General features: G+C 32.1%; 4 protein-coding genes across 6 annotated transcripts in view; 3 read left to right on the forward strand and 1 right to left on the reverse strand.

The window, feature by feature from the left end:
* The window catches only part of LOC149481376 (uncharacterized), a 465,629-nt gene that overhangs the window by 90,571 nt on the left and 357,968 nt on the right, over nt 1-17,090 (forward strand). The window lies entirely within an intron of this gene.
* LOC149481379 (general odorant-binding protein 2-like) lies at nt 6,377-9,269 on the forward strand. The gene is made up of 3 exons (XM_089704753.1): nt 6,377-7,527; nt 8,425-8,605; nt 9,034-9,269. Exons 1-3 carry the CDS (start codon nt 7,399-7,401, stop codon nt 9,210-9,212), a joined length of 489 nt encoding a protein of 162 aa, XP_089560879.1. The 5' UTR covers nt 6,377-7,398; the 3' UTR covers nt 9,213-9,269.
* LOC149481380 (pheromone-binding protein-like) lies at nt 11,301-12,951 on the forward strand. The gene is made up of 3 exons (XM_089704754.1): nt 11,301-11,521; nt 11,902-12,082; nt 12,502-12,951. The coding sequence occupies exons 1-3, from the start codon at nt 11,396-11,398 to the stop codon at nt 12,681-12,683; spliced, it is 489 nt and encodes a 162-aa protein (XP_089560880.1). The 5' UTR covers nt 11,301-11,395; the 3' UTR covers nt 12,684-12,951.
* On the reverse strand, nt 15,660-16,949 carry LOC149481381 (general odorant-binding protein 1-like). The gene is made up of 3 exons (XM_089705202.1): nt 16,797-16,949; nt 16,245-16,425; nt 15,660-15,841 (listed from the first exon to the last, which is right to left on the reverse strand). Exons 1-3 carry the CDS (start codon nt 16,932-16,934, stop codon nt 15,660-15,662), a joined length of 501 nt encoding a protein of 166 aa, XP_089561328.1. The 5' UTR covers nt 16,935-16,949.

The following is a 17,090-nucleotide window of genomic DNA, read 5'->3' on the forward strand; positions in this document are numbered from 1 at the left end:
ATGATTACAGTTGACGTGGAGAAAATTAAAAATCTCCAATAAATGAAAATGCAATATTTTCATGTATTTATTTACAACTGTAGTTTTATTTATTTAATCTTAAAGTAGAGCAATATGTATATTTTTATTCACATTGAATAGTGATAAAAATATTATCGAATTGCCTACGAAGATATTTTAACTACTTAATAAATCATCAATTGGTTGATTGCTTGCGTTCCTTTAGTATGGCATAATTCATTTAACTTAACAAATTAAAAATTTCCCTTTCAAGTAAAACGCCGAAAATAATAAACATAATGCGTGCATAACTTAGCAATAAGCCCCATGAATGTGGTGACTATACCCCATGGCCCACGCCCCATAAGTGGGGCCATGAATAGGGCTCCTTAGTGTAAGGGGCTTAAGATTTATTGCCTCTTATTCCTTACGTGACATCACGCTGATTTGCCGTCTCTGTCATTCAGGAAGAAAGTGATAGAGATAGCTCTATATTTGTCATAGATTAGCTATACTTTAGATGTAGCCCTTACAATACATATATTAGAGATTTTCTACGTTTCACAAAACTTATTATTGCGGTCTTTGATATGAATAAAATTTATAAAAGTAAAATTAATATTATTAATCTAGCAGAAACTTTCCCTAACAATTAAAATTTATTTTTATTATATTAACTTTTTAAATCTGAACAACTACATACCTACACGGTTTTGTACATAGGTAATATCACATAATATTATAGACATTTTAACAGGTTGTTAATTTCGTCAGGAACCATATTAAATTACCCCGAATTTACAATTCCATATTTTCATTTATTTTTGTTTTGATTATAAATATTAAATACATATTATGTATTGCTATAAACGCAACTTACCTACACTGCCACAAGTTGTAGGTAAGTTATATCTGAGAAGCACTCCAATTATCCAAATTTATCCAATATTATTATCCAAATTCGTTATGTTTTTTATCCATACAATATCTAACTGCACACAATATATGTATACCGGGAAAACACTGTCGTTCATTTACAACACAATTATTTAAACAAAATATTATTGACACGTCTAGAAACAAATCTTTACCTTGATACTCGTTTAACTTCTCTTTCGAAACTAACAGAGATATTTAAAATTCAATAGATATATTTAAAAAGCAGGATGATCATTATTACCAAATAAATAAAAATAAAGTGTGTTTGTAATGTCAAATTAACTGGTTTTTATTAGATTAATGTCACACCTATGTGGAAGAATTTGCATTTCGAATAACAAATAACTCTTGTTTATATGTCTGTTTATATGTCAGTATCTACTTAAAACCACCTCGATTTTGAATGGACTGATTTTAACGGGACTTCCAGTGGACGATAGATAATGTTTAAAAGCATATAAGTTCAGAATTCAAACTCAATCTCAGAAAATAACTTCTATAAGCATTTTTAAATAATATTGTTTTTTTTTCACTACCGAATCGGAATGAATAACGTAATTCATGCAATTTCAACACGACACAGTTTTCTACTACATAGTTAGATTGTCAGTAGATCATATTTTATGAATTGTACTTGATGACTTTATGCAATAGATATATTTTTCATTATTTTTTTTTTAATTTAAGAAGTGGTAACTTTTTATCGATTATTTCTCACATCCGATTCCTGCTTTTACATCTTTTCTTTTGATAAAAATGTTTTTTGTTTGTGTGAGTTTTTAATTTATTACTTCTACACAAAGAACTAGATCAGGCTTTTATTCGTTTTTTCGGTTAATTCATTTTTCTTAACAAACGAAAATCCAACTAAACTTAAAGTAAGAAGTTTGTGAAAGACGCAATGAAAGAAATATATTAACGCAACTTTTTAAGGGTGCATTTGTAAATTTTTGTAAATTTTTCTGTAATTACAACCTTATTCCGACGCAATAAAGCATATTTTTCAGCAGATTTTTTCATTTGCTGCAAAGTATTTTGAAACTTAGTAGTAAAGAAATAGGGTAGAATATTGTAGTTTTCTTAAAAACAGCTGTAGTTTTCTTAATAAATCACTGTAAGTTTAATAGAAGTTGTTACGTGAAGGATGGTTTTGGTGAAAGGTTTTGAGCAGGAAATATTATTCAATTTGATAACACCATTAACATTTATGAAATCAAATGGGATCAAATCGGGATTCGAACGCGTCAGTTTATATAGGGTGTTATAAACACGTTATAAACAACTTGATTGTCTGTCCGTGAAATTAATGAAAAATGATGATGATGAACGATAATATGTTTTCTTAGTTTTTATGTGTTCAATATATCTGAATCTGTACTTTATTGTTTTTCTTAAATTAATTGTTTTACAGATTATGGAACGCATAACCAACCAGAATTATAAATGAAATATAACCAATTTCATTATGGCTCTACATAAAGAAACACTTACCCTTCACTTACCATAGAAAATTACAGAAAACAAAAGCAATTAAAACAAAACAAAACGTTGAAGTGAAAACCATTTATTGTGTCAATTATAATACTTATTTTATAAACTATTTTGGTAAAAAACTATGTAAAAAGTACTAAACTATATAAAATGAACAGCAAGTGAACATGATAGTGTGTGCACAACTAATACTAGGGTGTGTGTAGGACGTCATAACTCGATACATGTGTGTGTAAAGCTAGACCATGGCCGAACACTGGTCCTGGCTGACAGGGTGTGACTCCACGGAGTACACGTACAGCCCTCCGACGAGGCCGAGCAAGCCGCCGCACCGGCCGCTCGTGAAGCTGGCTACTAGCGCTCATCTGCATACTATTGCAAGGTAAGTGCTTCATTGAAGAGAAATTTCTTAACTCTTATTGTATAAAAATTGTTGTTGAAAAAGCTGCCTACTATGAAAGATAATGTAATTTCTCGATTATTAGTATAAATAAATAGTTTACTGTTGAAAAAAGTTGCAAATTGTAAGGTAAGGAGCAAATTTGAAGAGGGCAATGCTCTACATTTACAGCTTTTCCAATCGAAAGAGTAGCTGCATTTTTTACTACTACTTATTGTTTGAAATATGTATTGGATAAAATCTATTTGTTAATAACAGGTAAGAAATGTTGTATTTTCCATGATTCAAGTTTACGTTTTACGGTCTTAATAAGTTATAATTTTATTTGGTACTAGCTTTCCGCCCGCGGCTTCGCCCGCTTTGTCTAAAACCTAATAAATTTTACCTATACTGAAACCCACCTCGACAATCGCTCTATTTATTAAAAAAACCCGCATCAAAATCCGTAGCGTAGCCTTAAAGATTTAAGCATATATAGGGATATAGGGACAGCGAAAGCGACTTTGTACTATGTAGTGTTTTTGTTTGCTATACTATGTAGTGATAATTGATGAACTGATTATACCAATATCATTTTATTTTTTCTATACAACACATTGCTGCCTGCCTTGTATTGTTTATACTGTTTATAATTTCCTGCCTCGTTTGATGTGAAAATTTTCGCCTTATGCTTTCATAACGTATGATTAATGATGCGTTATGAATAACATTTCTCTAAGGAAATCATGATCTTATAAATTGTATAAAATTGTATCATCATTCTTCGAGCGTGTTTTGTTAATATCATCCCTGTAGCATGTTTTGTTAAGAATTATTAATTATCGAATATACAATTTACTACATTATCTATTCTCCTGCAGGTATACAGCTCACATGAATGTATATATTAGTAACTAGCGGTCCGCCCCGGCTTCGCCCGTGGTACATATTTAAGTTTTCTCTACATAAAAACCATCCTCGTACTTCAAGGAATATAATAAAAAAAGAATTATCGAAATCGGTTCAGCCGTTCTCGAGTTATGCGCTTACCAACACATTTTGCGATTCATTTTTATATATAAAGATGTACAATCCAACACAGTTCTGACTAGATCAATGGCATACAGTCAATTTATTTATCTCTTTTCATCATACTTTTGCAACCGAAAGAAACAAGGAAATATTTTTTCCACGCAATATACAAAATATTCTCCTCGAATCGATTGAAAACTAAATCACGGTTCCGCTATTATAATAAAAAGGGCAGACAATGAGTAATCGTGTGTTGCTATACTCCATTTTCGTAAGATTCGCGTCACGTAGTGTTGCCAAGGGAGGCATAAATATTCCCTGAAAATCGCGATCTGTTTTATATGTAAATTTTTATATTTTCCCGCCAGATTGTGTATGTTTGTCGTATGTTTTATTGTTTTGAAGATAAGCTCAGGTGCGTTCACGTGTGCTTCGGAAAACAATAAAAGGGAATAGCTTGTTTGTCTATGAATTTTAAACAGATTCTGTAATACATGTATGATTTTATTATCTTCAGTAAGATTGGAGGAAAATTTTGATTTCTTGTTTGTTTTTAAATTTGAAATGGATAAAAGGATGAACAGCTCGAACTTTCTTAATATGCAATTTAGCAAAATGCTAAATCAAACATTATACCTACCTGAGAACTGGCAGATTATTTGATTATACTACTTATTTGATTTTTGTCTCGGATCAATAACGAAACGAACAGTTAGTATTATTTTAGACTTGTATGTATTATAGACTTGATTTGACTTGATCAGTAAACTTAAATAAATTATTTTTTGTCATAATCTATCGTTGTCGTCCTATAAATAGCATGTTGTTGTTTACTATACGTTAATGTTCTACTAGAAATATTTCTTTAAACACGTTTCTCCCTACAGAAAGGCTTTTAAGATATAAATCATGCCGGGGTGAGCTGTCAAATCCACGTTCATTACCTGACGGATTGCTTCGGCACGTGACGGATGACAAATGGAAAAAGTTGCCAGTGAAGAAAATTGTAGGGCGTATAGGGAGTTTCAGCTTATCATAGTGAATTAATAGTGCATGTTTTGTTTATTGCCTTGGAAAATATCGTTTTTATGAATGCTAGTGAAATAAGACTAAAAAAGACATGTGGCACTCGGAGACTGCCGCGGTAAAGCTATTGCATAGCATAAAAAGTATTACCGCTCTGCCGGTTGTAGTGCGGGGAGTTTAGGTTATTTTCGTTACGGAATTACTGTATTCAGTCTCCACGCCCCAGGGCCCGTGAGAGAAGCCACCTAGGTGTAAAAAGTTTTAAGTCATGTACATTTTTAAACTTCCAATCTTAAAACTTCCAATATGCAGCTTACATTTCCATCATACATCGCCTATATTTTGATATGTGTATGAACAAAGTATACCATTATTAATTCTCATCAGATGTTCTTTTAATTAATATTTCATTGCAAAATCATGGATACTATAATATTATTATATAACATAAAATTTATTACTCTCATAACTCTAAAACATAAACGTTAAAAAAATATAATTGAAATCACCACAATTTCATGTTCTCTTCATTTATGTTTATAGCAATAAAAACTTAACAAGATTCAATTAAAACTTTTAGCAATAAACATCTAAAAGGACATTTATTTTTGTATCACGTAGAGTTAGGAATTAAACTATTTCGATCCCCTTCCCGCAATTTTTCGGAAAGTGAATTCTCAATAGGCCGTGGGTTGGCGCGTGAGTAAAATAGTAAAGGCTATGTTTTACGATGGATATAGTTATTAATGGAATATTTTTTCGATTATTAAACATTGGCAACACTGGTTTTCGTTTATCTGTGGTTATGGCGGGATTTTTAAAGTACAGGAATTTGATCACCAAAATACAACAATACTAATCTACAAGATATTTCACGCTATTTGTATTCATTATGAATCGATTAATTATATTATTAAGGAAACCATACATGCACATGTATGTTACAAAAGTGTCTTTACTATTAATGTCAAGTAAACATACATTTTGTTTGCCATACTTTTAAAGAAATAATTTGGAAAATCCAAAAGTGCACGCCTCATAATTTTTTTTTAATAAATATTTATTAATTATTATTTTTGTTTATTTAATAACAATTAAACCACATCGAATCAGACCCTGAAAAATGAAAGGGTTCTATTCCTGAGCATACTCAAGCGTAAGAGAAAAAAAAAGACTCGATTAGTAAAGTATTTCGGTCGCTATCGTGTTAACAAGAAAAAGGATCCGCACATACAGACACACGGACGTCCAAGACAGAAGTTTTTTAAACTGTTTTTTAACTAGTTTAAATAACAAAAATGACATCAAAAATATCATGAACGTTAAAAATAGTGTTTTTTCTTAATATGTGTGTGTATGTATTATCTTACAAGTGCAATGTATGATACATAAAGACATTTTAAGTTTGAAAAATCAGATGTTTTGCGCGAAGTGACAGTAGTACCCACCTCAACGCTTCGCTTATGAGGCGTGCAATAATACATTAGTACAATCTTTTAGATAATAAACCGGCCAAGTGCGAGTCGGGCTCGCGCACAAAGGGTTCCGTAGCAGCAAATATAATAAATTACAGTTAAATCAACCTATCTCAAAAACTATAAGAGATACTTTGATCAAACCAAAAATCGTTGAAAGAGTTAATTAGCATGCATCACCTCTATTTTTTTTAGAATTTTATACCCCGTAGTTATAAAAATAGAGGGGGGGGGACATACTTTTTACGACTTTGAGAGCTGATATCTCAAAAACCGTTCACTTTAAGAAAAATGTTTTTTAGAAAACTTTATATCATTTTAAAAGACCTTTCCATTGATACCCCACACGGGTATGTACATCGAAAAAAAAAATTTCATCCCTCAGTTACATGTATGGGGGGCCCCACCCCCAATTCTTTTTTTTACTATTTAGTGTCATATTTTTGTAGCGGTTCATACAACACATATTCCCATCAAATTTCATCACTGTAGTACTTATAGTTTCCGAGTAAATCGGCTGTGACAGACGGACAGACGGACAGACGGACAGACGGACATGACGAAACTATAAGGGTTCCGTTTTTGCCATTTTGGCTACGGAACCCTAATAATAATATACCAATGTGATTGATGAATGGTTTACAATAATTCTCATGTCCTAGGCATGTTTCTCTTTTAGTCTATAATTCGAAACCATGTACTGTGACCGAATTACGGTGCAAAAATGAACTCAACACTTTCGTTATAAGTTTGAATGTTGATTGCAGTTCAATTTCTAGTGTATTATCAATTCATCTTCATAAGTGACTTGCTGAAATTTGAATTATATGTTAAATCTTATTTACTCGTGTGTACTTCTTCGCTCAATGAACAACCAAATAAAATTGAACTATGAGTTAATCGAGTATAGTCTATATTCCTATTAAATAGGGTTCACATTACGGATCATGAAAAATGTATAAGTTAATAATAGATTTAGAGAAAGAAAAAAGTTTTTCTTCAATATAATGGGGAGATTTACTATGGAGTAACACTTTGTGGGGGAAATTCAGCAGGATGGTAGCAAGATGGGTTTGTTTAGTTGTTGTTGGGTTGGCAGTTACGAGCTCTGTAAACGGTTTGGCAGAAATCATGAGTCACGTTACTGCGCATTTCGGGAAGTCGTTGGAAGAATGTAGAGAGGAGGTAAGATATTTTATATTATATTTTGATGATATTTTAATGGGAACTTAAACTTAAATTATGAAATTTAACACAATCAATAAATGGCTGTTTTACGCCAATATTAATGAAATGAATGACACATATTTGAGATAATTATTTTGATATTAATATCTATTTGCAACAATCATAATCTGACCTTTAAATACCTGCTATTTAAAAAATCGATAAAAAAATATAAATTTAGTAGAAAATATATAAAAATCATAGAGCTATTTGCAATAGCTTGCAATTTGTTTAAATGGTTTTATAAATAAAAACTTTATTGCAATAATAAATAGGTAGTAGGTACCTACAGCTTGTATATGAATCCATAGGCTCCTGGATTAGTTTTGCACGCCTCATAAGCGAAGCGTTGAGGTGGGTACTACTGTCACTTCGCGCAAAACATCTGATTTTTCAAACTTAAAATGTCTTTATGTATCATACATTGCACTTGTAAGATAATACATACACACACATATTAAGAAAAAACGCTATTTTTAACATTCATGATATTTTTGATGTCATTTTTGTTATTTAAACTAGTTAAAAAACAGTTTAAAAAAGTTCTGTCTTGGACGTCCGTGTGTCTGTATGGGCGGAGGATTTTCTTGTTAACACGATAGCGACCGAAATACTTTACTAATCGAGACTTTTTTTTTCTCTTACACTTGAGTATGCTCAGGAATAGAACCCTTTCATTTTTCAGGGTCTGATTCGATGTGGTTTAATTGTTATTAAATAAACAAAAATAATAATTAATTAATAATTATTAAAAAAAAATTATGAGGCGTGCACTTTTGGATTTTCCAAATTATTTAATTTATGTTTTTAATATAACGTATTCCATTTCATTAACAAAAGTACTAAAAAATCCAGTCAGGCCTAACTCCAGAGATCCTGGAGGCGTTCCAACACTTCTGGAGTGAGGACTTCGAGGTGGTGCACCGGGAGCTCGGCTGCGCGCTCATCTGCATGTCCAACAAGTTTGCGCTGATGCAGGAGGACGCTAGGATGCATCATATGAACATGCATGATTATGTGAAGGGGTTCCCGCAGGGTTAGTTTATTTTCATCATTAAAAGGAAAGTAAAGTTTTTTGTTTAGTTTTGATGTCTAAAGTGCAATGTTTTAGAGTTTAGAATATACCTACGTATTTGGTAAATAGATCAATTGAATATTGAAATTATATGATAATTATTAAGAGGATGAAAAAGGGCATAATTTAAATAAATGATTAGTGTGCAATGCGCAATGGACGCGCAACTGCGCTAAAAGCTGATAGAATCATTATCGGAGTTTTTCAATTAAATTGTTAAAGACATGCAGACATTAATGCATACCAAACAAAACACTATAAAAATAATAAAACAAAATAATGTAATATTAAAGTAGCATAAAATTTACAACATTTTACTTATTTAGAAAATTTTCCATCTTAAATCGATATAATACGATTACCATTAAATACTCAATCATCCTATCCAGGGGAGCTGCTCTCAACCAAGATGGTAGAGCTGATCCACAACTGCGAGAAGCAATACGACCAGATGGAAGACGACTGCAGCCGCGTGGTGAAGGTGGCTGCGTGCTTCAAGGTGGACGCCAAGAAGGAAGGCATAGCACCTGAAGTTACTATGATAGAAGCTGTTCTGGAGAAATATTAGATGATTTGTGTTGATATTGGCTTGCTTACCGGACTTTGATTAATGTAGTATTGAATATTAAAGCTTTGTGAAACAGATTGTTAGATTTTTTTACTTTTAATCTTCTTTTACTTTTTGACTTTTACTCAGTTAAGTTGGACGAAAAAAATGTTCTGATATTTTCAATGACACGCGTCTACTTGTAAGTTATAGCATAAGCTTGATTGCATTTCCCTTTATTAAAAATATATATGGTTTTGTAAATTTTATGTGCAAACACTTCAATAACTTTATTTTGAGAGAGACATGAAACACACTGTGTTTTAACTCTTTTTGTTAAATTTTCATATCAATTATTATTACAGATTTTTAAATCGTTTTAAATATCGGCAAATATGCGCAAGGTGATAACGAGGGAAATAATTAAATTACTGTAACGAATTGAACTAATTAACACTAGAAATCATTTTAGTGTGGTATTTCTCTTTTGGTAAACGATAGTTAAACATCACAGCAATGAATGTAATGCAAGAATTTAGTTTTAGTTTTGGCACCAAAATGTTTGAGTGTGGGAAAAAGGTAAACTAATAACACAGATAATTTAAAACTAGGTATACTAGTATTAGTTACATAAAATTCCTATTTCTATAATTCAAATAATTGGAACATGATTTCTGATATAATTTGACTTCGAGAATTCTTTACCTTAAAAAGAAAATTATAAACCTGAATTATTTGGCCGTTAAACCTATTTTAATTTTACTTAGAAATATGTACATGTATGTAGCTATGTACAATCAGAAAATGCAATAATTCCTTACAACCTATCGTCTTGTATTTTAAAGATTCAAACGCGTGTCAAATCGAAGTTAAGTTGAAAAAATAATTCATAAGTTTGAGTTTGTCATTTTACAATTTCATAGTTAAACTACGCTGGCGGCATGGCCCACGATCTTCTAGACTTTTGGAATAAGGACTATCCGCTAAATAACCTGGGCCTCGGGTGTCTGGTGGTGTGTGCGTTGGCGGCGTTCGATCTGGTTGGCCATGATGGAAACCTCGTGGTTAGCCATGCTGAAGGGTATTTGATGGCAAATGGTGCTGGTAATTGTTTGGCTTATAAAGTATTAATAAGAAGGTAAATAAATAGTCGTGATCTACTTATTAAAATGAATTGAATACGTAGTTTGCAGGAAATTGTCGAATGCCTATGGATTTTTGAAGACACATCTTAGTTAAAACGTTAAAACGGCCACGTTACTTGGTTAAAAGTAGAAATTTAAAATATTATCTCAGTTGGCTGAACTAAAACAGAATCTGTACTTTGTCAAACCGATTAGTGAAGGGTGGCTAAATAAAAATATCATCTAGTATATCGTTTTATTTTTTGAATGTTCATACATTTTCAACTCAACGTCTGATCAATATTCACTTTAACTTTTAACCACACGTTTAACCAAGTTAATCAATCCTTCAAATACCAGATGAAGTAACAACAAAGACGCTAATAGACCTGTACACTGCATGCCGACGCCGCGTCTCCAGCTCCCACCACTGCGAGGTAGCTCTGAAGGTGGCAGAGTGCTTCCGAAGTGGCATCTGGCAGCGCAGCTGGGTCCCTGATGTTAATGCCATCTTCTCGACACGGAGAGTTCAATGCCCTGATTATAGTGTTTATTGAAACGGTTGTATTATTCTGATTTCCTTTGCCTAGTAGGAATTGAAAATGAAGATCAGTATAATTCTAGTTCAAATTTATAGGAAAAAGAGACTTGTAAACACAAAAGAAATAAAATTCGTGCTTAATGTCAAAACAAGCCACTTACTGACATATACACAAAATACCTTACTGTATCGTATTGAAGGTATTAGATACACAATTAAAATAATTTTTCTATAATGTTGGATATAATTCACAAAGTACAACTGAACTTTACTGATACCTGAATAGAGCTCTTCTAGCATTTCAATTGTACCAGAATAAATTTAATCATTTAGAAACTCTACTACCCACTCTAGTACCTGTTAATTATCGCGTTCTCAATGATCACGTTAACGCACTTGTCCAGTTTTTAATCACACCTTTTATCCCATCTATTATCCCATCACAGTCGGCCATTAAGATCAATTACACGTACCTATTAATTAAATATAACCCTTTATAAGACGATGATTAGATCGGCAATCCATAAGAGTTAAGGCCAATGGATAATATGGCAAAATATTTATTTCTTCTATCAATTGTAACTGTTGGTGCGCTCGCGTCGCATGAAACGTTGAAGAGTATTACCTATAGCTTCTTGAAGGTGCTGGAGGAATGCAAACAGGAGGTTTTATTTTTTCTTAATTCTTTTTTTGATTTATTGATTATTTAAATTTTGTTTCCCTCCAGATTTTTTTTAAGAAATGGTTTTCCTTCTCGGTGGTTATAACTACCTAATATTTTTCTTTCAATACATTCAAAAGTGTCCGGGAAAGCTATGTAATGCCAAAAATCACATCGACAGAGTAACATTCGTTTATCTTATAGATAGTATTACAGTTCGATTTCAATTCAAATTTAATTAAATCAAAGATTAAAAAATTTGCAGAGAATACGTAAAGAGGCAATACTGTTGAGTATGTTGCATGCCATTCTTTTGTTAATTCGTTCTCAATATTCTTCTCATAAATATAGTGTAATTAAATTACCTATCGTTAAAACTTGCAGTTAAATCTCACAGACAACATTCTAGTAGACCTATACCACTTCTGGAAGGAAGATGCGACTCTAATAAAGCGTGATACAGGGTGTGCTATTGCGTGCATGAGTAAGAAGTTAGACCTGGTAGATCCTAGTGGCAAACTGCACCATGGCAATGCGCAGGAGTTCGCTTTGAAACATGGCGCAGGTAACTTTAATTCTACTAATATTATAAATGCAAAAGTTTGTGAGGTTGGATGGATGGATGTATGTTTGTTACTCTTACACGGAAATACTACTGAATCGATTACAATGAAATTTGGTATGTATTTTTCTTTGAAAACGCAGGCGAACCGCGGGTGGAAATCTAGTCCTAAATAGATATTTTAGTTGGAATAGAGGTTGAATGAACTAGGGTTTTCCTCCCCACTAATATTGACTAGTTGTGTTACTGTATTCTTCTTTGGTAATTTAATTTATAACAGAAGTATAAAATGTTTTACAATTGCATTCATTACATTTCAAATAATTAATTTTAGTACAATTAAACTACGAAATGTGTCTAAAGTCTTGATTATGCTACATGATTTTTATGAAAAACTTCTATAACACTTAAAAATATTTTAGATGAAGAAGTAGCCAAAAAACTGGTGACTATGGTACATGAATGTGAGAAACAGCACGAAGTCCACGATGATTTGTGTCTCCGAGCACTAGAAATAGCGAAATGCTTTAAAAGGGGCATCCATGAATTGAACTGGGCGCCTAAAATGGAAGTTATGGTCGGGGAGGTATTAACTGAGGTGTGACCGTCTGCGTAATAATCTTTGATCTATAACTATGTGTATTTGTATTGTTATTTTTTTATGTGTGTCGAATATTGACTAAGATTAGTTGAATTGTAGCAAAATAAAAATACTTCAATATTGAAAATGACTTTTATTGTGATTTAATCCACGTCAGTAATTATTAACGATGATTTATTGAAAAAATACTCAACATTACAACTCTACATCCTTATGAAACATAAAAAAACTAAATCGAAGCAAAATTGTTTAGTTAAACAGGTGTGATACATTTCTCCATATCCCAAAAAGGGGGGCAGGATAAATAGTGTATACTATTAAAGAAACTACAAAACAAGGAAATACCAAACTTATATAGGTAATTAATTAACTAAATTATTCCTGAATACTTATACAATATAATAGTGTAAATTAAGTGTAGCTTTACCTAAGCACGCAAGCTAATTGAGTTTTGATGTCGAGTGGTGGCTATAAATCTAGATCGGCTTTAGCTGAGTTACGGCTGGATTATCTAGTCAATACTGACTTACATGTCGGCCTGGCTATACGGGTAAATACATAACTTTAGCTTTGATTATATCGCAAGTGATATTGTTAAAGGTAATTTGAGTTGTGAAATACATTGTAATGTGTTTTATACATTAATTAAACGATAAATAATAAATTCGAAAATTCGATAATATTTACCACATTTAATATTTTAATTGTATTATTTTCAATCTACATACCGCTAAAACTCTACATAAACTCTAGGAACATAATAAAGCCGCCTTTCAGATTTAATTTCTAGGTGACAAAATATACCATGATAGCAATCTTGCAAAAAAATTTAAAAGATATCAAGAGAACTCATTAGCTCAATAAAATGTATAATATTTAAGTAAGTATATAAATTAGATTAGAACAATTCCTCAATCGTGCGATTTAAAAAGGTTTCGTTAAATAAATTCCAACAAGGGACAGATAAATTGCAAATGGCGTCTCTTAACCAAATCCACACCTGAGACTGTCATTTACGAAACGTGACGGCAATACAAACAGATTGGGATTACACCGATATAAAAATCTCAATACTGTCTGAAAATAAAAATAAATCCAGTTAAATGACAAAAGGTAACAACGAAAGAAACGGATTTAAGAAATTGTTTATATGCTCCTGTTAACGAACGCATGATTTGTGAAAAACTTTGTAATTCACAAAGCCGTAACCACACATAGTCAGTTGAATTAAATACTCTATTAAATACAGACTTAATGATTCGATATTTAAAGAATATAAAGAGATAATATTTAAATAGAATATTTCATAAATTAATAGTAGCGATCTATATACTTACCACACTTTATATGCCTTGCTAACATATAATACATATTTTACAAACTATCGAATAACATTTATTTAACAAAGGTACCTAATACAGTATGTGTAATGTGCATACTGAGTCCCGTTACCTAAATCATTTCAATATTCAATATTCATTTCAATTTCGGCTTGACCCTCTTGCTTTGCGACGAGACATTGCTTCACTGTGTGTCTTTTATCGCATATACCATGGGGAGTGTTCAGAGGAGTTATTCGAGCTCATACCTGCAGCGGAATTTCACCACCGCTCCGCCCGTCACAAAGCATACTTCCATCCACACCATTTGGACCGCTGGCGAACGAGTACCGTACGCTTCTCGCGACACTTTTTACCCCGCACTACCACCTTGTGGAACAGTCTACCCTCTTCTGTATTCCCGCACGTGTATGACTTAAATTCCTTTAAAAAGAGAGCCTACGTCCATCTTCGACAGCCGGTAACAGCCTCACAAAGGTAACTTTGTCAGTGCTCATGGGCGGTGGTGTCACTTCATTAGGTGATCCACCTGCTCAGTTACCTGCTCTTACATAAAAAAAAAAAAAAAAAAAAAAAAAAAAAAATATTGATGGGACTCTACAAACAAGGTACATGACACAAATACCTAAATACCTGGGATGTTGTAAGGATTCGCAATGACAAGGAATATTTGTTATAACTAGCACAGATAATATAATACTATACTACTTATAATAGTACCAATAGACAAAGTTGGATGTGCTCTGATGGTGAAAGGATGTTCTAGAAATTTTCTTATGGCCGATACGTCATACGAGGACTGAAAATTAGGTAGACGGTAGACGGTAGAAGTAATATAAAATGTTTTCTTCTGCCAAAAATGTTACAATTTTATGCTTTCCATAAAACCTCTATTATGGACGGTATTTGAAATAGGAGACTAAAATCAAATTCTTTCTACGTTAAAAGGGTTAGACGGAAAATTAGGGAGACATAACTAATAGGTATGATCTTGCTTGTGTTATAAATGCATAGAGTAAGTACACATAATACGGTTTCAAGTACAAGTCTGATATTAAAGTTGGTCAGTAGATTCTTTCAAATGATACAAAATAATTCAAATGAATACACGAATTTATTTTTAATAATAACACACTACCACCATAAATAACAATAATTAAAATTAAGTTAGAGCTAGCTGACGAGGCTTTGGGAGAAGCGTAAATAATATTAATAACAAGTCCATTTAAACGAAGCCAGGGTCAAGTTTTATACAAAACTGTAATACACATATTATTATTCCAAAAAAATTGTTTCAAATCGCGAAAATGTATCTGTATACACATAAACATTACAAATATTTTCAATAAATGAATTGTGAATTCTTTATCATTTGCCTTGCCTTGTAATTTTTTGTCAAAGTTAGGAAGTTCAGTAAATAAGAAATAATGGATCAGATATTATACAAATTCAACTTTGAGTAAAGTATCTGTCAGCTGTGAATATATAGAAGTATTGGTAGGTATGTAAAATTATTTACAAAAACAGATTCTTGCGCATCTTTTTTTCTTAATTAGGATTAATTTTATTTGAAAAGCAAAAAAAATAGTCATTGATGTTTAATGAGTAATGACTATTTTTTAGAGATTTAAGACTTATTCTAAAGATCAGTCAATATTTCTTCAATTATAGTCTCCATGGAAGGCGCCCACTTCAGCTCATGTATCTTTGTCTTGAAACACTTGGCTATCTCCAGGGTTTTGTTACAGTCGTCGTTGTTGTCTGCGTGTGTGTTTTCACATTCGTGGATCATTGTCACTATTTGTTTCGCCATTTCGTCATCTGAAAGGATATAGGACAAATTAATAACACACACGCACACAAGTATTTAGTGATACAGTAGGAAATGATGATTTTTTCTTATCTTATAGGTGTAATATGTTTCAAAATAGCCGTTATTTTTTTAGTATTAACAAAATTTTTTAGTTTTAAAATAGTATTATAATATTATCTGTGGTTGTGTCATTTTATTTCTACTTAATATAAAGTATGTATTTTACTAAATATTTTGCGACAAATTTTAACAAAAAAGGTTCTACTCTGTCTCTACATTGTCTCCATTAACATATACTCGCCTTTTCAATATAAGATAATATTTTACTTTCTTTCGTCCCTTATTAGTTTATTACTACGAAATACTATTGAAAGTAGGAAAATAATTTTTATCATTTTATCTGAAACATACCAGCACCATGGCTCTTCGCAAACTCATGTGTCTTGCCATGATGGAGCTTCATATCATCAGTGATCAGATCATGTTTGGACGCCATGCACATGATGGCACAGCCCACGTCGCGGTTGATCAGCTCGTACTCCTCCTTCCAGTAGTTGATGAAGTCTTGCATGATGTGATCGCCTAGGTTCAGCTATGACAAAAAAAATGATTGAGAGAAGAGAGTATTATTTTGATGTGAAAATATGACCAAATATTTTACAGCTGCAAAATTACTGCGCTTGTAGGACGTTAACGTTCCTAAGGACGTTAACGTTAACAAGTAATGTTCAATATTACTATAAAATAGTTTGAAAGAAATATTGAAAGATAAAAATAGTTTTCTCTATCTAATAGATTTAATCATAGCCCAGAAAATAAAAAAATGGATCAAGCACCTAATCTTTACCTAATACCTACACTAATAATTTTATTCAATGACAATTCTTTTCTTCTATTCTCTTTGAGATTATTATAAACAAAATCTATGTATAAATTTAATACATGCATTTAATTTTGCCTTACCTCCTTCTTACATTCATCCAGAGCTTTCGCGAAGCCCGTTGTCAATTTCTTCATTATCTCCTGCGAAGAACGAACTTCTAAAATCTGTAAGCAAACCGCGCAAACCGCCAACAGTCGCCATCTTGTCCTGGACGCCATTTTGGCGATCTGACGAGAAAATGTCTATCTAGATCCTTATAAACCTATTTTTTATTAGTGTTTTGTGAAGAGTGAATTGTTTTTATATTAAAGCGATTCCGTACATATACCTACAATGTTATTTTTACTGTTTATTCTCTATGACATTTTTAATGT

Source organism: Colias philodice, chromosome 16, assembly GCF_061535455.1.
Source record: "Colias philodice isolate Cphi_HAF_F1 chromosome 16, ilColPhil1 Martin Lab GWU primary, whole genome shotgun sequence".
Classification (NCBI taxonomy): Eukaryota; Metazoa; Arthropoda; class Insecta; order Lepidoptera; family Pieridae; genus Colias; species Colias philodice.